The sequence below is a fragment of the Leishmania major genome, chromosome 6 (genome assembly GCF_000002725.2).
Source record: "Leishmania major strain Friedlin complete genome, chromosome 6".
Taxonomy (NCBI): Eukaryota; Euglenozoa; class Kinetoplastea; order Trypanosomatida; family Trypanosomatidae; genus Leishmania; species Leishmania major.
In genome coordinates, this window is record NC_007247.2 from 439,515 (window position 1) to 461,678 (window position 22,164).

The following is a 22,164-nucleotide window of genomic DNA, read 5'->3' on the forward strand; positions in this document are numbered from 1 at the left end:
GCGTTTTCCCATTCCCCACCCCTGCTCCCTCTAGCTCCGCCGACCGGTGCTTGCGCTAGAGCTGATGTAAAGACACACATGGCACCCCACATGCCCGTTGCTGTTATGCCGTCTCGCTTCCTTTTCGCCGCGCGCCCGCCCCTCCGCCCATTTTTGCTGGGCAGCTGCCCTCGTTGGCGATGTCAGACATGTCGCGGAGCTCCAAAAAGACGGCCCAACACGAGAAGGGCCAAGGTGAACGGCTGCGCGTGTGCTTGTGTGTGCCAGTCTCTCGGCGAGCGACGCGTGGGCTGGAGAAGACGTGTGAAGTGGATCACCGCCGCTGATAGACACCCCCGTTCCTTAGCAGACGCAACCCTTGCTGTTTCGGTGTTTGCGCATGTTAAGCTGATCGGCAGCACACGGGCACACATGCGCGTGCGCCCATGTGCACGACTGCCTCAGTCGCCTCGCATCTTCACCCACCCCTGCGATCGACGTGGCGGTGCCTTTCTCCTCCCGACTCCGTCCCGTGCAACACCAGCCATGCAGACCGCTGGAGCCGCTTCGCCCTTGGTCGGTAAGCGAGGGGAACGTGGCAAGGAGGGAGGTGTTAGAGCTCGCGCCCACCCGCGGGTGGGGTGGGGGGTGGGGCGTTCGCGCACAGCACGCGCATCGAAACACGAAACACGTTAAAGTAGCAGAGGCAGCCCATCGCGGTCCTCGCAGCTGCCACGTGCGCACGTAATGCCTCCGTATCTCGCCGCCACTCATCTCCCTCCAACCTGTTTTTCCTTTACATGTGCCTCGTCGCCCACGTCGCGTGCGACAATCACCACCCTGTCCACGCCCGCCACACCACATCATCACTCCAATGACCACCACCACGCCAACGATTTCGTAACCAGAACTGAACGGGGCTCACGGCGCCACAGTCGAGCTCATCCACAGTATCCGTGTATTCTGCCTTCTGCGTTACTGCCCCTTCTCTCGCACTCCCCTCTCTCTGTGCTCTCCCCTCTGCCGCACTTCGCTATTAGCCATGTTGCTCGTCCGGAAGACACTCGCCGTCCTGCTGGCGGTCGCCCTCCTTGTCGTCTGCGCGAAGGCGGAGATTGTCGAGCTCAACCCGGCGAACTTTCACAAAGTTGTGAAGGACCCGTCCAAGAACGTCTTCGTCATGTTCTACGCCCCGTGGTGTGGCCACTGCAACAACATGAAGCCGATGTGGCTGGAGCTGGCGGACAAGTACCCCACCGCGGAGGACGTCATCATCGCCCGCATCGACGCCAGCGAGTACCGCGGCATCGCGAAGGAGTTCGACATCCGCGGCTTCCCGACACTGAAGTTCTTCTCCAAGAGGGACAAATCAGGTGAAATCGAGTATGATGGCCCGCGCGAGCTCTCCGCCTTCGTGGCGTACGTGGCGACCAACAAGCAGTGAAGGTACCCCGCTGCAACGGTGCACCTTCGCTAGGCGGTAATTTTACTGGCGCGACGTAAAAGAGTGTCAGAGCAAGGCGACCTGGCTGGGGAGAGGGGGCCAGGGACAGCGTGGGCGGTGAGTCGGCGAGGTGCGGCGGCGTGGACCACACGGCGAGGACAGGCAAGGCGCCCCCTAGTGGCATCGACAGCAACACACGTACAGGCAACGGGCCTGCGCACAGTATGCAGGCGGGCCTGCACGTCTGTATGGGTCTATGCCCTCGACACCCGTCCAGGAGAGCCCTTCGCTGCCCACGCTCTTTCTTATCACGCTCATCTCTGCCATCAACGCGTCGTCCACTTGTCTTCCTCATCCCGCCTGCCCCTCCCCGCGCCCTTCTCCCTTCATCGCGGGTGTCCCGCTCTGTCTCCGCGCCGCCTCTCTGCCTCTTTCGTTTTCTATTGCTTTATTGATGTATGTTCGTTGGCCTTATCATCAACGCCTCCTACACACGCATGCACGCACACACGCCATGGTGACGAGGTGCACGGCTGAATCCTCTGGTGGTGCGGATCGCTGCATGACCGCACCTACACGCGAGGCACAGGGGGCCGGATGTCTGCCTCCTTATCTTGCGTAGGTGTACATTTCTAGTCGGGTGAGTGGGCAAGAGATCTACTCCCACAACGAGGGAGGAGCGGAAGGCAGCCGTCGCCGTGCCTCCACCTGCCTGTGCGAGCAGTTGCTCCCAAGGTCGTGGCACGAGGTCATCGAATAGCGTCGTCATGTGTCTGTGTCTGCCGCTCTCACCCTGCGACATGGCCTTCTCCCGTTCTCGTTCTCTTGAGTGGAGTCCATCGCGCGCGCACATGCTCCCTTGAGCCACTGTTGGATACTGCACCCTCTCCCTTACACACCTCTTGCCCCTGCCCCCGCTCTCCTTTCACCGCCTGCGCGACATTCCCCACGTGAGCGTGCGTGCACGCTCTTTCCTGTCGGCATGTGCCCCTACCAAGGGCAGGCCAACACGTATACGCCTGCAGCCACAGATCCTCTACCGCTGTGGCACCACGGCGTCAGCCTCATCGTCTAGGACGAGCCCGTCCTGCCGGCGAATCGGGGCCGTGCGTCGTACGCGCTCCTCTCGTCCTTCCTAGCCCCTTCTTTCGCGTACGTGCTGCACGATCGGCACTGACCCGGACCTGGGTGTGGACTGCATCGCCTGATCCACAGCGGGCCGTGTCCAGGGTCCTGCTTGAGGGCAGAAGCGGTGGGCGCCTGTCGTGCGGGTAACAGGGGGTGGTCGTCGAGGCGCATGCTGGATAAGCTCAGGGAGGCGGTTGGCCAGCCTCGGGTCAGAGCCCTCAGAACTCCCCCGTACTCTGCCTGCATATGTCATGCGACTCCCTCTGAGTGGCTCCGCGCCGCGGCACTCCAGAATGTGGCGCGGAGACACTCCGCATGAGTGTCCGGAGGATTCGATGATGCAACTCGAGGGTGCTCTCCTCATGCTTGCGGCACCTGTGTCTCATCAACGCCCGCCTGGTCGGATACGAGAGATGCCGCGCATGTTTCGCGCACACACACTGGGGGCTCATTGGTATGGGTGTCTCTCTTTCGAATACTTGTGGAATCGGCGTCACGGTTCACGGTGAGCGGGTGCAACCCCCCCCCCCCCCCAACTATGACCTAGCATCTCTTCGGCTCGGCACCGGCGGCAGGCTGCCTGGCTTCCCCGGACAGAGCGTGTGTGTGTGTGGGGGGGGGGAAGGGAAGAGGGAGGCGGGGGTGCCTGGACTGCGTGATACCGCTGTGAGTCGATCGGTCTTTTCGTGGGCGCGCACTTGTGTGTCTGCCAGCACGAAGCGGCACACTTGCAGACCCTCGCCCGCCAGACGGCCACCCCTCTGCTGTCACGGCCGCGGCGCTTCTCCCCCCCCCCCACACACACACACACACGCACACACACTCCCCCTACCCCACCCCACCCTTCCTCCTCTCTCCACCCTGCCATCGGATCACCCTCATCTACCTCCTCCTTCACTCTTGCCCACGCCCGCGTAGAGCATAGAGCTGTCGCCGCGCGGATACAAAAGACGAGGACCGGAGATAGAATAGCACGTGGAAGGTGGCGGCCACAGTATCTCATTTACACCCACGCCCACGCACTGCCCGTGATGTGGACGACTGTCGTAGCGTCGGGCGGGGGCAACAAGGGGAAACCGCCCACAGCGTTGCCGGCAGCGGCGTGTGATGGAAAGCCGATGACCACGGCGGGACCGCAGGACCCAACGGCGGGACCGCAGGACCCAACGGCTAGAGATGGGCGGGGGCAATCTTCGCTGCTGCGCCAGCGCGTCGCCGCCGGGGCTAGCTTCAAGAACGTGGCGCTGTCCCACGCCGCAGACATTCTGCGCTCCGAATCGGCCCGTGTAGACGCGCAGCTGATCGACGACTTCAGCTCCATTTTACGCGGCAACGTCGTGTACATTCACAACTTCCTCTGCGACGAGAAAGACATGCGACTCTACAACTCCCTCAAGCAGGAGTTGGTCGCGGCGACAGGCGCCAAGATGCTCGGCAGCGGCGGCTTGATCGACTGGAGCAAGCACCAAGTCTTCGATAACCCGTCCGACATCAGCCAGACCTTCAACGAAATCATCGACATGCTCGCCGAGTACTTCGACGTTGACGTGTACGCAACGCGGCTGAACTACTACCGGGACGGGACTCAGTGGAAGCCTCAGCACCACGACAGCCACGCCTACGGCGGCCGCGCGCTTCGCGAGGACTTCACGGTTGGCCTGTCGCTCGGCGCAACGCGTAGCCTCCTCTTTGTGCACGAGGCTTCGCAGCGCGACTTCAATTTTCCGCAGTTGAACGGTGACTGCTTCGCCTTCACGGGGGAGGTCAACAGCTTGTTCACCCACGGCGTGCCGCGCGTGCACACGCCAACGGGTGATCGCTTCAGCATTATCGCCTGGGGGCGGCGTCGCAACTTGAATGAACGCAACGGTGGCGTGCCGAGTAGCGCGGCGGCGCAGGTGAAGGGGTACCGCATCAACACCATGGAAGACGCGGTCGAGGTGGCAAAGCAGCTTGTGGCGGCGGAACCGGGCGCTGCGGCAGCGAAGAAGGCGATGCCACCGCCGTGCGCCTCGGGCGACGCGAGCAGCGGGGGCGTTGCCACGGCCACACGACCGGCAAAGCGTCACAAACGCCGCCTCCAGTAGCCACCGTGTGCAGGGCGGTTGGTGAAGCGGCTCGCAAGGTTCTCTGTGTTGCTCCCTGTGCCCCCTCACCCCACCTCGCCCCTCTGCGCAGCGTGTCTCTTCGGTACGCGGTCCCACCCCCTCCCGCTACCAACGTTGGGCGCGCAAACACAAACACACACACACACACGCGCATACCCCATGATGACGTGGCGGAGACACGCCTCTCCCTGCGCGGCACCTCGGCGTCCAGCGCCTACGACGATGCGTGGGAGGGAGAGGGGGGGGGCGTAGGGCAGAGCGGTGTGGCGCTACGCATGTCGGCCATCCGATCCTGGATGGCGTTGCGCCGGAGTCGCCCGCGACCGCGGACATGTTTGTGGCACCCGTATGACAGGCGAGATGTGCGCGTGCCTCGAACCTATCCCACCCACCCCCCGGCCTTCACCGTGCCCACTGCTGGTGTGGCGGGGAGCCTGAGCGCCGCCCCCGAGCGGGGATGCACCAAGGTGGCGGGCCTGCGAGGCAGCGGTGTGGGCAGAGGTTGAGGCAGGGGCCGTGCGCCGATGACCGCGTCGGCGCATTGGTGTGCCGCGTGTGTCTACGGCCGGGTGTAGAGTGGCGTGGCGCTGAACTCGTGCTGTATGGCAGAGAGATGGGCCACACGCTGGAAGCAACCCGATGAAGGCACAGCGACGCGTTGTTGAGTGAGCTACGGGAGGGAAGGCCGCCGTAGGAGCAGAGTGGCGGGCGGCAGAGGGAAATAGTCATGTGCGGGCTTCTGCGAGTTACGCCCCACCACCTTCCTCCAAGGAAGACAACTGCAGCCCGAGAGAGCGAGAGCGCGAGCGACTGAGGGAGGGTGGCCGAGTCCGGCATAACACGAGTTGGAGCCGCGCCACGGCAGGAGAGGGAGGCCTCAAGGCTACGTAATGGATCGAAAATCGCCGATGCAGCGGACCACGTGATGCAGCGGCTGCTTGCCAGAGCTTCTCCGTTGCCGCCTTGCGGACTCGGCAGCCAACATGGTGAGATGAGGGTGGAGAATGGGTAGCCGCGGGGACGTGTGAGGGTCCCCTTTAATGAGCACCCCGTGTCCACGGCGCTCCGAAAACGAAGCGCCGTGGCGGTCGACGTTGATCTTTCTATGCTGACAACGAGAGGGAGGTGCTTCATGGCGCGCAGAGTACGTCCATGACCCAGCACCACTTTCCCTGCCCTCATGTATTTGCCTGTCCATCCCCCGTACCTCGTCTCCCGCTGCACCAGTCTTACGCTCTCTCCATCTCGTCCCTCACGGTGCCCCGCACGTACACACAAAACCCACACATTCGCGTGCCCGTAAAGCTTTCGGTAGACCGTCTCGCGCACGACGTGGCCACGTTGTCATTCCTCGCCTCCGCGCCGTCTCTGCCTCTCCGTCCTCGACACCGATCCCCTGCCTTCACCGCCCACCGCCATGTGCGATCACCAGTCGACGGCGAAGGTGGACCTCGAGATGCTCCTTCGCCCTGGGCGCAAGGGCAGGCTCAACGACAAGATCCTCGAGCGCGTCCGCTTCCTCGCTGCGGAGCTCGGCCTCCCCGAACTTGAGGAGAAGTTCACACACTTGAAGGAGAGGGACGGGGCCTGGCGCACCGGCAGCGCTTCCGACAACGTCGACCTATCCGCGTACATCGATCACACGCTACTCAAGGCGGACGCATCTCACGCGGCCGTTTCGCAGCTGTGCGAGGAGGCAAAGACGCATCACTTCAAGGCCATCTGCGTGAACGGCTGCCACGTGGCTCGGTGCGCGCAGCTGTTGGCCGGTTCGGAGGTGCGGTTGGGGTGCACCTGCGGCTTCCCGCTGGGTCAGATGACCCCTTCCATGAAGGTCGCCGAGGCGGCCGAGGGGATCTCGAGCGGGGCACATGAGGTGGACATGGTCATCAACGTCGGCGCCCTCAAGAGTAAGTGCTACCTCGACGTCTTCAAGGATATCAAAGGCGTCTGCGATGTGTGCGCAAGCTCAGCTGTCGTGTCCAAGGTCATTCTCGAAACCTGCCTCCTGTCGGAGGAGGAGATCATGGACGTGTGCATCATGAGTGTTGCGGCCGGCGCGACGTTCGTGAAGACCTCCACTGGCTTCAGCACGAAGGGCGCGACCCCAGAGGCAGTCGACATCATGCTAGCCGTTGTCGGCAATGCAGCTTCCGTGAAGGTGAGCGGCGGCGTGCGGGACCGCGCAACGGCGATGCAGTACGTTCAAGCCGGTGTGAAGCGCATTGGCACGAGCTCTGGTATCGCTATTGTGTCGCCCTAGAGCAACAGGACCCCCCTCCCCTTCCTCGAAAACCACCAGCATGCAGCGCGAGTCGGTCCCGGCTGTCCGCCCGCCGCCCACCACCGGCACGCGTTGATGCGGCGGTAGGGGGACTTCACCTGCTCCTTGGTGCAGCGGCACGCCATGGCCGCGTCATGTCACGTCTTCGCCAACGCATAGGGAAACGTGTGCCTTCTCAGTTCAACTAACCAACCAAACATTTAGTGTGTCGATGGAAATGCACCCGACACGGACGCCGCGAGGCGCACGGGCCACCGCATCGACAGCGCCGAAGACCCTCGACAAACGACAAGCGTTGCTCGCTTCCGTCTCGTAGTGCCGCACTGCCGCAGATGACTGGAAGCTTCAGTCAATGTCGTCTGTCGCGGCGGGCATGCGCGCCGTCGTCCTCGTCCCCACGGCAAACCGTCACGGAGGACGGTTAGGGCGACACCGACGCGGGGAAGCTGCCGCATCGGCCACCGTGCTTGCGAAGCTCGCCGTCCCCCACTGCGCCCCTGCCGAGGACGGCGTAGGCCTCGAAGAGGTCCACGACGAAGCACTGGAGGATTCCGCGTCAGCGGGACAGTCGAAAAGCAGCACGAGTGCATCGCCTTCACCTGTACCGTCCAATTCTTCCCGGGCTGCGGTGGATCAGTGGTGGCGTGCATGAAGGCTCTTCCGCAGCAGCCTCGACTCCTGCAGAGGTGGCCGTAGCACTCCAGGGCATGGTCAAGAGCGCCCATCTCGATCCGTTATGTCGCATTGCCGCGTACCAGGCAGACCAGAACACCGATCTGCAGGCGCTGGAGGTGACCCTTGCGGAGGTGCAGCAGCAGGTGCGGGTGATGACGGCCAGTCGTCAACCTTGAATACCCGGACTCACGATGCGCCACGCAACTGAGGAAGCAGCACCCGTCCCCCCCTCCCCCCCCCCGCTACCACACTGCCACACCCCACGGCGCGCTCCAGCAACGGCGGTAGTGTACGTGGCAGCTTTGGTGGACAGCCAGAGGCCGAGGGTCGTGCCGCTGCTGCGGCTGGTGCTGCAGCCCCGGCACCCCCGCACGGCGACAGCGCCATGCAGGCAGGCGTGTCGTTAAACTGGATGCAGGCTTCGCTTCGGAAGGCCCGCGATGGCCGGCGCGTCGGGAGGAGGAAGCGGGGCTCGCTCGAGCCGATGGTGAGAAAAATTGAGCAGCCTTACACTTGCCTCACAGACTCGCGAGCCGCCACCTTTTCCTAGGCACCCTACACCATTGCGTCCGCGCGAGGGGGTGGGGAGGAAGCACGGAGGGCCGGCGACACGGATAGAGGCACCGCTGCCTTATCCGTTGTGCTAACGCTTTATTTTTCCGTCCTTCTCATCGGGCACGCGTCTCGCACCATCACGATGAAAAACTCAGCCGCCCTTCTCCCCCAAAACCTCAAGTCCGTCTGTCAATCGCCGTGCTCTCTGGGACCATGTGCGCACAACGCAGCCGCCCTCAACACGACCCTCGTCAAGCTTGCTCCCTCGCCGATGCTTCACTGCTCTATGTTCTCGCTCCCCAGTGGCTCTGTATTTCCTTCGCTGCTACTCTTCATTTCGAGCGCGCGAAATGGTCTGCCGCGCGCTGCACTACTCTGACTCCATCATCGTCTCCGAAAACCACGCCGGCCATCACAGACGTACGCGCGTGCAGTTGCGCGCTTGGGGGACATCGCCTGCAGTGGCCGAGAGGCGAGAGTGAGCGACGGCCATTCCATCGTGCACAATGGGAAACTTGTGTTGTCGTGACGAACACCAGACGGCCGGGAAGTCCGCCGCAGGGGTGCAGGCAAGCCTTGCATTTTTCGATGCGCTGCCACCTGATGCGCAGGAGGCGACGGTGGACCACGTCTACGATGGCGACACGCTCACCATTCGCGAGCACAACCGCATGCGGGTGCGGCTGCTCGGCATCGATGCACCGGAGCTGAAGGAGCGCGAGCCCTACGCAAAGGAGGCGGCCGACTACGTGAAGAGGCTATGCCCGGAAAATTCGAAGGTGTGGCTGAAGACGCCGCACGGCGACCAGAAGGACCGGTACAACCGCATGCTCTCCCTCGTCTTCGTGTCGAACCCGTCTGGCGGCCCCGGCTTTGTGTGCATGAACATCGCCATCGTTGAGCAAGGCCTTGGCACTTTCTACTCCCCTGCCGGCTCCCAGGTTGACTTCCGGGGCCAGCTGCTCGAGGCACAGCAGAGCGCTATGCAGCGCAAGGTGAACATGTGGAAGAAGCAGAACGTTCGCAAGAAGGTGTTCTGCACGCCGAAGGGCATCGCCTTCCACACGTCTGACTGCCTCACTATTCAGCAGACAAGCCCGAGAAACTTGCGAACGCTGTCGGCCGAGCAGGCGCTGTCGAGGGGGTATAGCCCGTGCCGCGTGTGCAAACCACAGCGGTAACGTACCGTAAAGGCTACGATCTGTGCGCTGCTGCTTCGTCTGCGCGCGTGCGTACGTGTTTCGTTGCTTCTTCGCTCTGATGGCGGAGGGGACACCTCCGTGCGTGGCATTTCAGGGTCCAGTACCCCCCCCCCCCCCCATCCTATCCCTGCCACACGCCGAGCCGCCTCTGGTGTTGACAGGGTGCAGCACCCGCGACGCGGCGAAGCCGGGGTGATGTGTCGCCACGGATGTCAGCGGTCGGGTCCCCCGCATGGCGCTGTGTCGGAGCGCCATGCGGCAGTGTCCGCGCGCCTCGAACCTATCCCACCCACCCCCCGGCCTTCACCGTGCCCACTGCTGGTGTGGCGGGGAGCCTGAGCGCCGCCCCCGAGCGGGGATGCACCAAGGTGGCGGGCCTGCGAGGCAGCGGTGTGGGCAGAGGTTGAGGCAGGGGCCGTGCGCCGATGACCGCGTCGGCGCATTGGTGTGCCGCGTGTGTCTACGGCCGGGTGTAGAGTGGCGTGGCGCTGAACTCGTGTTGTATGGCAGAGAGATGGGCCACACGCTGGAAGCAACCCGGTGAAGGCACAGCGACGCGTTGTTGAGTGAGCCCGCCCGCCCGCCCCCCCCCTCCCAACTCGCCACTGTGTGGCTCTCTCTCTGTGGCAAGTGTGTGCGGAAGAGGCGCACAGCGGTGAGAGGAAGTGCGGCGGAGGAAGCCTGCTTGCCCTGACCCACCGGCGCACGCACTGCTCTCCCCACCTATCGACATGCAGTAGTGCCGAAACACGGCATGCAGCATGGGGCCTGCGTGCCCGTGTGTACCTGCCTTCTTTGCTTTCATGAGATGCCTCGGCTGCGAGTACTGCAGCGCCTCTGCGCATCATCGACACGACGCGCGTCTTCAGCTGTGCCGACCCGTTGTTTGTCATGCGTGTCCCCTACTCATCCTGGAAAGCACAAGTAAAGCGATCTCAAGCAACGACCGTGACGTGCCCTCCGTCGGGTCGTCAGAAGAGGGGATCCACCGCGCCTGCCTCCATGGATCTCCGACCACTATGCGCGTGGGCTGTAGAGAGGTGTGTCTCTCACGCGGTACAAGCGCTCTCGTCGTTCCCAGCTCACCGCTGCATGCTAGACCTTTCCCTCATTGCCCACTTGTTGCTCACTTGCACCGACGTGCATCGCAGTCACCGCCACCGCTCACACCGTTGTCGCTCTCTCTCGGCCCGCTCTCGCGCACTTTCTCTCGGTGCCTCTTCTCCGCTGCTTGCCGCTGAACCAGACGTGCCCGTTGGTCTGCCGCCCCGCCCCCCTCCCTCCCCCTTCTCCTGCCACCCCTCCCTTTCCCAAGCGCTTCATCTCCCTCCTAGCTTCTGCACGATGCCCCTGGAGCGTGTTCAGGTGCGGCGGCCGCCGCGCGGTGTCGAGGCGCCGGGCAACGACCGCGGTCTTCCTGCAGCTGCTGTTCGCGGCGCGACTGCCCCAGCAACGCCCACGACGGAGAGCAGTCGCTCCCACTCGCCAACTGGCACAGCGACGTCGACGGCGTCGTCTTCCTCGGCACTGCTGCAGCAAGGCACGCTCGCTCAGCAGGCGCGCCGCTACGAGGACGAGAACATTCGGTCGCTGCTTCATCAGCTGCCCAGCTCACCGAGGCAGCTGGTCCGACGCCTGGAGCAGCAGCAGCAGGAAATCAATATGCTCAAGGAGACGAACATGCTCCTCAAGTCGCGTGAGGTCGAGATCTCGTCGCTGACGCTGCGGCTGCAGGAGCGCATCAACGCTACCCAGAGCCAGGTTGATCACATCAAAACACAGGTGCATCTGCAGCTGTCGAACCCAATCACGGAGGAAGAGTATCAGCGCATCGAGGCGCTCACAGAGGCGCAGCGCGACCTCGTCGACGTCATGAAGCTTGGCATCTATCGTCAGCTCGGATCCCTGCGCGCGTCGCAGCAGGCGGCAACGAAGCGTGCCGCCGAGCTGAGCACGTCGCTGGCGCAACTGCAGCAGGAGAACAGCGACATGAAGGTGCGCCTGGCCGAGTGCGAGTCCCACGGCGGGACGGAGAAGGAGAAGGCGGAGAAGACGGCGCGGCAGCTCGAGAATCAGCAGGCCCGCATTGCTGAGCTCGAGGGCCACATCGCGTCCCTCGAGGCAAAGAACAAGTCCATGTACGTGGACCAGGAGCAGTTCCTCTCAGCGAAGCTGACGGCACAGATCAAGACGGACGAGGTGGCGCGTCTGTCGGTGCGGCTGGAGGAGTCCGAGATGGACATGCAGCGGTACCGCGCCAATGCCGAGTGCACGGAGCAGAAGCTGGACATCCTAAAGTCCGAGTACTACGAGTTGAAGCTGCGCAACGGGCAGCGTGTTCTCGAGCTCGAGAACGCCTTGAAGGCGTCGGAGGAGAAGCTCAAGACACTCGGCGACCTCGAGATGGAGTCGCAATTGTTCATCTCCAATCTAGCGACATCCTCACAGGGCGATGTGGCCTTCAGCACTGGCCCCGCAGACACGTCCGCTGGTCGCCCGACGGACGCCTACGAAGGGTGGCTGGCCCTGCCCCGCTCCCGCAAGCTGGCACACACCCTTGTTGTCACGAAGCGTTGCCTGCACTTGGAGAACAAGGTTGCGGCGCTGGAGCACGACCTCAACTTCAAGGAAGCTCAAGTGGCCCGCCTGCAGGTTGCCCTCGACGGCGCCCGCGACGCACTGCACAACATCAACAGTCCCTACGTGCTCGTGGAGAAGGCGATGACAGAGCTCACGGACGAGAACGAGGCGCTGAAGCAGAAGGTGAACATCCTGGAGCAGGACAAGAAGGAGCTGCAGCTCAAGGTGCAGCAGTACGGAAGCAGCCTGCGCACCTTGACGCACCATCGCCAAGAGCTACTTCGCGTCAAGAAGCTACTTCGTCAGCTCGGGCTTCGCGAAGGGTTCGTGTTCCCCACAGACAACGAGGAGACAGGGCAGATGGAGGGTCAGCAGCCGGAAACCATGAAACCGCGGCCCACGCGTAGTGGGAGTACAAGCGGCGGTAACTTCACCTCCTCCACGCAGCCAAGGGTGTCGATGGGGTCATCCGCCAGCGAGGCGCGCCGCACCTCTGGCAAGGAGTCGCCTGGCTCGTTCGGCGCTCTTCGGCCAATCGAGATGACTTTCTGAGCGGCGGCACGCTGACGACGCGCGTGCGTGTCGCGTTGCCGTTGCCCCATAGAAGAAGGGCTGGGCGGGGGCCGGGCGGGGGGAGGGGGTATCGTTATTGGAGCACGTCAATGCGGAACTCGGAGCGCGTGCACAGATGCCGTCGCATCATTTACTGGCTCCTATCGCGCTTGCACGTCACGTGAGTTCCGCGTGCGGGCAGAAGCGAGGGAATGGGAAGAAGGACTGTTCCGGCCTGCGCCCTCCTCCATGTGCCTCCGCACTCCCCAGCCACCATAGACCATACGATGTCTGCTTGTTCGCGTAGGTGCATGTCTGTGAGTGCCGATGTGGTGTGTGTTGCATGCACCGATCCTCTGTGCACATGTACGGCGGTTACGAGGAGCGAGCAACGAGTGCTACACGCTCGCGCTTGCGCGTAGCGTGGGTGTGAGGGGGCAGCGCATGTGGTGCGCACGGAGAGAACGACGGGTGTGTGACTGGGGAAGGGGAGGGCGGCTGCAGCACACTCTGCTGCCGGTGGCGCCTCCTCCTGTTTGCCTTCCACTCACTCAGTGTGCTTCCCTGCCACCGTCTCGACATGGCCCTCTCAGCACGACCACGCATCGATGTATCGCCCCTGCCTCCCTATCACGCGGGTCGACCTCTCTTGGCGTTCGCCCCAGATCGGCCTCCAGGCACGAAGGCACCAGCTCTATGGCGAAGAAGTCAGCACATGCTCCGCGTAGCCTCTCTCTCTCTCTATCGCTGTTTCTGTGGCAATGTTTCACGGGAAGGGACGGGGGAGGGGAAGGAGCTGATGATGACCACCACCCATGCGGGGCGTATGTCTACGCGTCTGCTCGCTCTTGCCCATCCTCCCTCCGCTTGACCTACCAAGCTTCTTCTCCACGCCTCCCTTAACCTGTGGACCTGCACTCGAGGTCCCACGCAAGAGGTGAGTCTACTCCCGCCCTTCTGCAGTCTTCGCATACGTCCACACGCACTGATACGTGCATCCCCGTCTTTTTATTCCTTGCTGTTGTGATCAGCGTGCGGTCCATCCCGCCAACCGCACTTGTGCATCCGACGTCACACACACACACACACACACACACACACACACACACTCTCCCTCCCCTTTCGAAAAGGAGAACCTCTACCCCGCGCAGCACCCTCGCCATGCTGCAGACCGCAACGCATTCAAACGTGTTGCCGCTGCGCGGCGGCCGCAGCGCGCTGAACCACGGCTACTCGATGCACACCCTCGCGCGCAAGCGCTTCAGGGAGAACACGTCTGCCTTAGCGGTGACGGTCGGCTTTGTGCTGCCGGCGTTGAACGGGGTCAACAAGCAGCTGGACAAGCACGTCGACGCCGGCACAGACGTCTCCATGGATGAGCTGATGCAGATCTTTGCCAAGTCTGGCAGGGATGCGGTGGCGCTGTACGCCGATCGCATGGCGCGCATCGCCTGTCAGACGGGCCTGGCCTGCGCCCTCATCGAGAGCAAGTCCGCCTACGGCAATGCCGCCGTATACCTCTGGGACCTGTACCCCCGCCTGCACCAGCGGTACGTCGGCGCCGTGCTCAGCTGGCTGCGCATCCCTGTCTTTGTGAGCAGCCTGCTGGGGCCGCACCCAACAACGCAGGATGTAGCCTTCCTGCAAACCCGCGTATCGGGCATCTGCGCCCTCGAGGACAGCCTCCGCCGCGACACCATTACCCTGTTCGGTGACCTCCTCGTTGACACGGCGCGAATATTGATCCGCCGCGATGTGGACAACCTGTCCGAGGCCATTGCTCAGCAGGCGGTGCTGCGCGTGACCGTCACTGTTGTCGGCGCCGTTGGTGCCGGCTTAGGTCGCGCTGCCGCTGGGGAGCGTGGTGAGTACTGGGGCAACATCGCCGGCGTGATGGCGGGCCCTGCCGTTGCGGTGCAGCTGTGGACAGCGGTAAGGAAGATGCGCATGCTGCGCCCCCGCCGCTCCGTCGACGCCGCCAAGAGTCATCGACACCGTCACAGCACGTCTGAAGGCTCGAAGGCTGCTGCCGCCACCGCCACCGCCAGCGGTGCGCCCGTCACGGCGAAGGCGTAGCACATAAGGAACAGAGAATGGGGCGCCACAAAGTCGGCTCGCACGGAGACGGTGTACTCGGTGCGACATGTGTGAAGGTTCGAAGCACTTACGTGAAAGGAAGAGCTTCGTTGTCGCGCCGCATGGTTGCCCAACCCGCCGCCGCCTCAATCAGAAAGACTTGTGTCCACTCACCTGCCCTACTGTCGTTAATATGTTGCGCTCACATAGACATGCATACGGCCCTGCACCACACACACCTCGTTATCCATCTGTGCTGTGGTTGTGTTCCTTCTTTAGCGACCCTGATGGTGGAGGGGACACCTCCGTGCGTGGCATTTCAGGGTCCAGTACACCAACCCCCCCCCCCCCCCCCCATCCTATCCCTGCCACACGCCGAGCCGCCTCTGGTGTTGACAGGGTGCAGCACCCGCGACGCGGCGAAGCCGGGGTGATGTGTCGCCACGGATGTCAGCGGTCGGGTCCCCCGCATGGCGCTGTGTCGGAGCGCCATGCGGCAGTGTCCGCGCGCCTCGAACCTATCCCACCCACCCCCCGGCCTTCACCGTGCCCACTGCTGGTGTGGCGGGGAGCCTGAGCGCCGTCCCCGAGCGGGGATGCACCAAGGTGGCGGGCCTGCGAGGCAGCGGTGTGGGCAGAGGTTGAGGCAGGGGCCGTGCGCCGATGACCGCGTCGGCGCATTGGTGTGCCGCGTGTGTCTACGGCCGGGTGTAGAGTGGCGTGGCGCTGAACTCGTGTTGTATGGCAGAGAGATGGGCCACACGTTGAAGGTGTGCATTTCGTTGTAAAAGCTTGTAGTGCGGGGAGAGGAGAGGCGGCCGGCGCGCCTCGTCGACCCGTGGCTCTCTCTCTCTTGTGTTTCAAAGCCTCCGCGGGGTCGTGAAGAGAGATCGGAGATGGCTGAAACGTTGCTGGATTTTTTTCAGACTGAAAAGTGCCCGCCCTCGAGAACACGCGCGCATCAGGCTGTCTCTTCGGCGTCCAGGGACAAGGCCATGATGTGCGCAGTCTCGTGAACCAACAACCCACCCCCTCCTTGCCTGCATGCCCTCTGGCGCCGACCCTCTGCTTGCACAACATGGCAGCTGCAATGCACACACACACACACACACACACACACGCCCCTCTCGCTCCGTGCAGTCTCTCCTCTCCTCTCTTGCGGCAGACGACACGCCAGCTCCACAGAACGAGTGTTTTAAGCTCATCGCTTCACCAGTCACCACCCCCGACAGCGACCACCATGGCCGAGCATGTTGGGTGCACCGAGTCCGGCAACGGGCGAATGCAGGTGTCGTCTTGCAGTGCTTGAGAGGTGACGGGCTGGTGACGCAGCAGAGGCACTAACAGGCCGAAGATCCTGGCATTTCTCTCCGCGCCAAGGGGCAGCACCAGCCGCAACAACAACACACAAAAAACTCGGAAGACAGGGCTGCCCAGCGGGCGACCCGGTGATCGGCAGGTGGCACTGGAATACCGCTGTCGATGAACCGCGCAACACGGCTGCCCTGCTCGCGCCTCACTCTGCTTCCGGCCCTCTTCTCCACATCCGCTCACGCTGTATTTTCTCACTAAGTGCCTCCTCTATCTCTCTTCCGTCGCCTCTCCATGCGTTTCGCGGTTAAGCGTTGAGGGACGGCATGCCTATCCTTCGAGAGACCGAGGGCCACCGGCGTCTGCGGCGCGGCGGGAGTGGCTGCAAGGCCAATGGGAGGCATGCTACACGTCTTCGGCGAGGATGGCGCGAGCGGGTGGGGGAGAGGGCTGAGGGATGTTGCCGTTCCGGCGAGAGCTGCAGCGCTTGGGGATGTACCGCGACCACCCGTAAACAGCAACAGAATAACGCACACGCGCCCGCGTGCTTCGGAAGATCAGCACTGGTTGCTGCGCGCGCACACACACACACTCATACGCATGAACTTCCTTCGAAGTCGTTTCCCCGTCTCGCATTCTCGTCTTTTCGGTGCACCCTTGACATGAACACCGCTGCCGCCGTCGCTCTGTGTCTACCGGTGGAGCTCCTGCCATGGCACCTCTTCACCACGATCCACCCGCTCTCTGCTCCTCCTGTACACGACATGCACACACTCTCCCCCCCCCACACACACACACACGTCAGTACGCGCGTCTTGCTCCCCTTACATTGTCCCGTTACAATTGCAGCCGGCGTTGGCGTGTGTGCGTCGCGTCCGTGCCACTGCTCTTGCCTGCTTCGCTTGCGCGCGGCGTTCTCTCTCGCACTTGATTTGTTCAAGCTCTCTCTTCGACGCCGTTAGGAACGCCGCATCGCGCTCATCCACGATGTCTTCGCACTCGCAGAGGGCGGCCTCGCTCGGCAGCAGCGGGGCTCATGAGGATCACTCCTTGCGTGGGTGCCACGGCACGGGCTGTCGTGGTTGCGTCGTCGAGGATTTTCACGGCCGCCCTGCCTCCTGCCCCCTCTTGCCGTCCGTTGCACCCGAGCGTCCTCATCCACTGTCGCACGGTGCCGACTCGTCGAGGAACCTGTCGTTTAACTTCGGCGAAGACGCGCGCTTCTCCGGATCGGAACTCTACTCATGCCGCGCCATGGCAGCTCCCGCCGCAACGGGGAAGGGCGGTGCTAGCGCAGATGCCCGTGCAGCACTCGCCGGCGGATGTACAGCAGGTGCGGAGTGCCCTAGCAGAGGCGGTAGCAACGCTGCCATGGCTAGTTTCGCGAGCGAACTCCACGTCACGCACAACGGCATTGTGATACCGCCCATTCACGGAATGCCATGCCCCGGAGGACTGCCGTCCGAGAAACTGGCCGAGTACGCGAAGGTGAAGGACTGTCAAGCGCCGCAGCGGCTGCGGATGCCGGCCAAGGGAGCCTTCTCCAACGTGACCAGTCTCGCCGTTCTTCGGCGGGTGCAGTCGCTGGTGAACGCACGCCAGGTAGAGCCGGCGGGGTGGATGCCGATCGACCCGTCGCCGATGCGCGTCGGCGCTGTCAGCGACGGAGATACAGCGGAGGAGGAGTCCGTGGCGCAGATGCACCGGCGCGCCGCAGCAGCGGATGGAAAAGAGCCAGAGGTGGGAAGGGCTGCGAGAGACGCTCGCGTCAGTGCCGCACACTCCCCCTCTCTGGCCCCCCATGGGTTTTCCGAGGCGTTGTTGATGCCATCGGACGCGATGACGGTTGCTGAGAAGTCGGAGGGCGATGCGGCAGTGGTGGCGGCGACACACGCCATGCAGCACGCTGAGGACCGAGGCGGCGCAAAGGAGAAAGGGACGCGCGTTCAGCACTTCATGCCGGTGCAGCAACACCTGCGGCAGCAGCAGCAACAATACCATCACGAGGGCCGGACAACCCTAGCACACGCGCGGGCGCCGACGCGCTCTACATTGTCCCCTGCACGCCCCTGTACTGAAGGTGACACCCAAGATGACAGTGATGACGAGCAGTCGCCCCACCGTCACCGCACGGCTGCGCCGATCGCATCCGCGCGCTACGGCGACTCGATGCAAGATATCGCCCCGTGCGCGGTCCGAACCGCCGCCTTGGCACAGCGCTCCCCTACCTGCACACGCGCCTCCGGCAGGTCACAAGGCCCGCTGTCTGCCTATCGTCCCGATAGAGCCCCCGCACTCACCGCGGCGATAGCCACGGCTAGCGCGGACCGCAAGCCCTCGTCACGAATGCCGCGTGGCTTCGAGTTTTTTGTTGAGAAGGGACAGCAGCGCCGCGCTGAGGCTGAGCGCGCACAACACGCACGCGCAGCCGAGTCCGCCGGCGAGCTCTTGACTGCCGCCTCTGAGCAGCATCACAGCAACGGCGACACTGCGCCCTCGACGGGCGACCGGGCTGCCACGCGGCTGCGCATGATGTCGGTTATGCCGCTGCCACGCGGGTACGAGATGTACGCGCGGCAAGGGCAGTCACGACGTGCCAAAGCCGAGCGCGAGGAGGAGGAGCGTCGTACCGACGACATCGTCAACTGCACGCACCATCCGCGGGTGAACCGCCATGGAATCGTGTCCGCTTCCTCCGCACGCAGCGCTCGCGCCCTACAGCGATCCCCACACCCCCAGCTGCTCACATCAGCGGCAGCAGAGGGGGACGGCGCACCGACTGTCGAGACGCTGCCTCTGTCGGTGTTTGAGCGCCTCACCAGGAAAGCCGAAGGACGCGATCAGCGCCTGCTACAGCTCGAGGAGTGCTGCGCGCCATCGCATCAGTCGCGCTCCTTCAAGTCCGCTGCTGCAGCAGCGGCGGCGGCGGAGGGCTGCAGCAGCGGCGGTGGCTCCATGAAAGGAGGCTCTGCCGCTGCCCACAAGCATAGGGCGACCCAGCAAACGGGGGAAGGAGGTGCGCAGCGCCACAAGGGTCGTGGTGCTGGCCGCAACGTTTTCGAGGACCTCCACGCACAAGAACGCAAGGCTGCGCAGGCCGCTACTGCCGCATCCGCATCCCCGAGGAGCCTCGCTTCAAAGGTGTATGGGAGGGGTGCAGCATCTGGGCGCGCGTCGGCGATGGCGCCCAACAAAACAGGGACGGGATCGGCCGCAGCGAGCGAGGCGGCGGCAGAGGTGACGGTGCACAGGCGGTCGCAAGCAGAGATTGAGCAGCACCTGGCACATATGATGAGCCGCGAGGCGGAGCGCTGCGCCAAGTGGGAGAAGCACCTAGTGGCCCAAGCGGCCGAGGAGGAGCAGGCGAGGCATGGGCACGTGGTGCTGAACCCAAAGACGGACGAGTTGGCGGAGCGGGCGCGGACGCGGCACCGCATTCGCGAGGAGCGGGCAAAGCAGGAGCGTGAGCGCGAGGAGGTGCAGGAGGTGGCGGCAGTGGCAAAGAAGGTGCCTCAGCGCAGCGCAAGTCTACGCCGGGCACCTCGGTCTCCGAAGCCTGCCGAGGAAGGCGCGCAGGCAGCACACAAGGCTGTGGGGGGGACAGAGCCGACACCAACAGCAGCGACACCGGTCAGCTGCGCCGCCGCGGACGACCTCTACAAGCACCAGCTGCGCGCCAAGGAGCGCAAACAGCGCCACCTTGAGCAGGTGCGGCTGGAGTGTGCCGAGGAGGAGCTCAGCGAGTGCACGTTTCGCCCACGAATCAACCAGGCGTCTGGGAAGATGGCGCAGCGCCTTGTTGTGGAGTCCTTCCAGGACGGCTACGTGGACAACGTGCCCGATAGATTCGCGTCAGCCACGTCGCCATGGGAGGAGGTGGTCGGCTCTGACGGGTGCGCTGGGAGCGTGCCGCAGCTCGCCGAGTACTGCGACGCTCACCGTGATAGCCTGCTCGTCAGCTCGCGCAGCGGCAGCCTCTTTCGGGAGCTGAGCCAAGCATCGGTACCGGCGCACTACGACGTGCCGAGCCTCTCGGAGATGCCGCGCCCGCGGTCAGCGGGGCGCGGGTTCGACTCTTGTGCTGGGATGGATTATGACGATGATCACATCCACAGCAACACCGAGAGGTCCACCTACGGCGTGCCCTCCGTGGCGTCGCTGGGAAGGGAGGTAACGACGCTGCCACCTCATTCGTCCGGCCCGCTGGTGGAGCAGCTCCGGAGCCTGGAAGAGATGCTGCACGAGTGGAAGGAGATCGAACGCGAGTGCTCGCCCATTGTAAAGCAGCCTCGGAAGGCCGGCGTAGTCGATTAGGTTGAACAGGTGCCGCCGAAGCAGGAAAAGAGTGAAGGCGGGAGGGGAGGGGGGGGCGGACGGCGCCGCATCGTGGTTAGACAGACATGCTGCCCTCCATGTACACGCCGCGTTCTGCGCGAGCGCTCACGCCCTTCCGTCTCCTTCCTCTCCTCGCGGCCTGCCGCGGGGCTCGGGCTCGCGGGTGCAGGCGGGTGAGAGAAGGAGGGTGCTGTTGCACAGCCACACGCCTAAGAGCGGCTCTTCTCTCTGTCTGGTGCGGCTTGCTCCGTGTCTGTGGGGTGCGCGTGTGTGTACGCTGGACACGCCGGTCGACACACCAGTAGGCCGCCCTTCTCTCTCCCGCACCGCAGCGACGCGCGTCCTCATCGCTACGTTTCTGTTTACATGCTTTCGGTGTGTCTGAAGAGTTGGCAATGAGGGTGCGCCGGCAAACGGTGCCTGACGCGTCCCTTTCCCGTCCTCTGCTCTTCTCGGTGACGCCGGTGCAGCTGCTGCTCCTGCGCGCGTCGTGGCTACAACCACTGGGGAGGAGGGGGAAGGGATAGGCTGGTGGGTATCCGTTGATGTTTCCGTTTTCAGCGGCTGCTGCCGTGTGTCTGTGCACGCGTCTCTGTGCCCGTTGCCCGTGTGCGAGTGGCTCCCCACGTCTCTTTCAGGCTGCTGCAGCCAACGACGTCATCACGGTGATGGGGTCATGGCGCGTGCATTTACACTCGACCCGCCCACCCGCCAGAAGGAAAAGGCTGCGGATGGTATTGCGCCCCTCAGCTGGCCGCCCCAGCTTCCCCCTCCCCCGAGTGCCTCCCCTCTTCCTCTGCACCGATCTCCCACGCGCTCTCTGGCACACCCCTCAGCGCACGCGAACGCAGCGAGCCTTCATCATCGACATCGTCTTATGTTTTGCGCATGCGTGCAGGAGTGTGCGCTGGGGCATGCGTATCCGCCTTGTTCATTTCGCTGCCACATATTGTTTTTCTTTGTGGACCCGCTCCACGGCAGTTGCTGATCACGATGCGGATGGAACCCTCGCCAGCGCCTCTGCCACACCACCTCCCCTCCACTGCACGCGTGAGCTTCTGAAGAGACTTGCGTGTGAGAGTGTGCCGTTGTCGACGCACCTTCACTCCCCCCCCCGCTTCACCCCCACTCCCCCCTCCCTTCTGTTGGCGCGTGCGTCGTCTAAGACGTGCCGAACCCAAAACGCTGTACTGCAGCATTAAATCTCTTGACATCTTCTTGTGTGTATGCGTGCGTGTGCGTGTGCGTGTGTCCAGGTACTTACGACGATGCGTGGGAGGGAGAGGGGGGGGGCGTAGGGCAGAGCGGTGTGGCGCTACGCATGTCGGCCATCCGATCCTGGATGGCGTTGCGCCGGAGTCGCCCGCGACCGCGGACATGTTTGTGGCACCCGTATGACAGGCGAGATGTGCGCGTGCCTCGAACCTATCCCACCCACCCCCCGGCCTTCACCGTGCCCACTGCTGGTGTGGCGGGGAGCCTGAGCGCCGCCCCCGAGCGGGGATGCACCAAGGTGGCGGGCCTGCGAGGCAGCGGTGTGGGCAGAGGTTGAGGCAGGGGCCGTGCGCCAATGACCGCGTCGGCGCATTGGTGTGCCGCGTGTGTCTACGGCCGGGTGTAGAGTGGCGTGTATGCCGTGCTCTGCGGCAGAGACATGGGCGCGTGAAAGAAATGTGACGCTGTACCTCTGTGTTGGTGTCTGTGCATGACAGTGACTGTGCGGTGTCGGTGCCATTCTGCTGCACACATCCGACATCATCGTCATAGCTGCCGGCTGCCGCGGCGGTGTGCGACGCTTCCTCTACCGCACTGTTATCACGATCGTCAATACTACGAAATCACGACAACACTCTGACGCCTACACCCGCGCGCACACGCTACCTCTTCCAACCCACCACCCGACTCACCCGCCTCGGCGATAGTCACGCCTGTCTC

The 22,164-nt window shown here is 63.8% G+C and overlaps 7 protein-coding genes across 7 annotated transcripts; all 7 read left to right on the forward strand.

The window, feature by feature from the left end:
- Window positions 1-1,021: 1,021 nt before the first annotated feature.
- On the forward strand, window positions 1,022-1,423 carry PDI-1 (protein disulfide isomerase; the record flags this gene model as incomplete). Its single annotated transcript, XM_001680825.1, has 1 exon — window positions 1,022-1,423. One exon carries the CDS (start codon window positions 1,022-1,024, stop codon window positions 1,421-1,423), a length of 402 nt encoding a protein of 133 aa, XP_001680877.1.
- A 2,246-nt stretch (window positions 1,424-3,669) lies between these two features.
- On the forward strand, window positions 3,670-4,638 carry LMJF_06_1060 (conserved hypothetical protein; the record flags this gene model as incomplete). Its single annotated transcript, XM_001680826.1, has 1 exon — window positions 3,670-4,638. One exon carries the CDS (start codon window positions 3,670-3,672, stop codon window positions 4,636-4,638), a length of 969 nt encoding a protein of 322 aa, XP_001680878.1.
- Window positions 4,639-6,076: 1,438 nt separating this feature from the next.
- Window positions 6,077-6,922, forward strand: LMJF_06_1070 (putative deoxyribose-phosphate aldolase; the record flags this gene model as incomplete). The annotated part of the gene is made up of 1 exon (XM_001680827.1): window positions 6,077-6,922. One exon carries the CDS (start codon window positions 6,077-6,079, stop codon window positions 6,920-6,922), a length of 846 nt encoding a protein of 281 aa, XP_001680879.1.
- Window positions 6,923-8,679: 1,757 nt separating this feature from the next.
- Window positions 8,680-9,354, forward strand: LMJF_06_1080 (hypothetical protein; the record flags this gene model as incomplete). The annotated part of the gene is made up of 1 exon (XM_001680828.1): window positions 8,680-9,354. The coding sequence occupies one exon, from the start codon at window positions 8,680-8,682 to the stop codon at window positions 9,352-9,354; it is 675 nt and encodes a 224-aa protein (XP_001680880.1).
- Window positions 9,355-10,719: 1,365 nt separating this feature from the next.
- LMJF_06_1090 (conserved hypothetical protein) lies at window positions 10,720-12,507 on the forward strand (the record flags this gene model as incomplete). Its single annotated transcript, XM_001680829.1, has 1 exon — window positions 10,720-12,507. The coding sequence occupies one exon, from the start codon at window positions 10,720-10,722 to the stop codon at window positions 12,505-12,507; it is 1,788 nt and encodes a 595-aa protein (XP_001680881.1).
- Window positions 12,508-13,668: 1,161 nt separating this feature from the next.
- Window positions 13,669-14,583, forward strand: LMJF_06_1100 (conserved hypothetical protein; the record flags this gene model as incomplete). Its single annotated transcript, XM_001680830.1, has 1 exon — window positions 13,669-14,583. One exon carries the CDS (start codon window positions 13,669-13,671, stop codon window positions 14,581-14,583), a length of 915 nt encoding a protein of 304 aa, XP_001680882.1.
- Window positions 14,584-16,881: 2,298 nt separating this feature from the next.
- Window positions 16,882-20,208, forward strand: LMJF_06_1110 (conserved hypothetical protein; the record flags this gene model as incomplete). The annotated part of the gene is made up of 1 exon (XM_001680831.1): window positions 16,882-20,208. The coding sequence occupies one exon, from the start codon at window positions 16,882-16,884 to the stop codon at window positions 20,206-20,208; it is 3,327 nt and encodes a 1,108-aa protein (XP_001680883.1).
- Window positions 20,209-22,164: the final 1,956 nt, after the last annotated feature.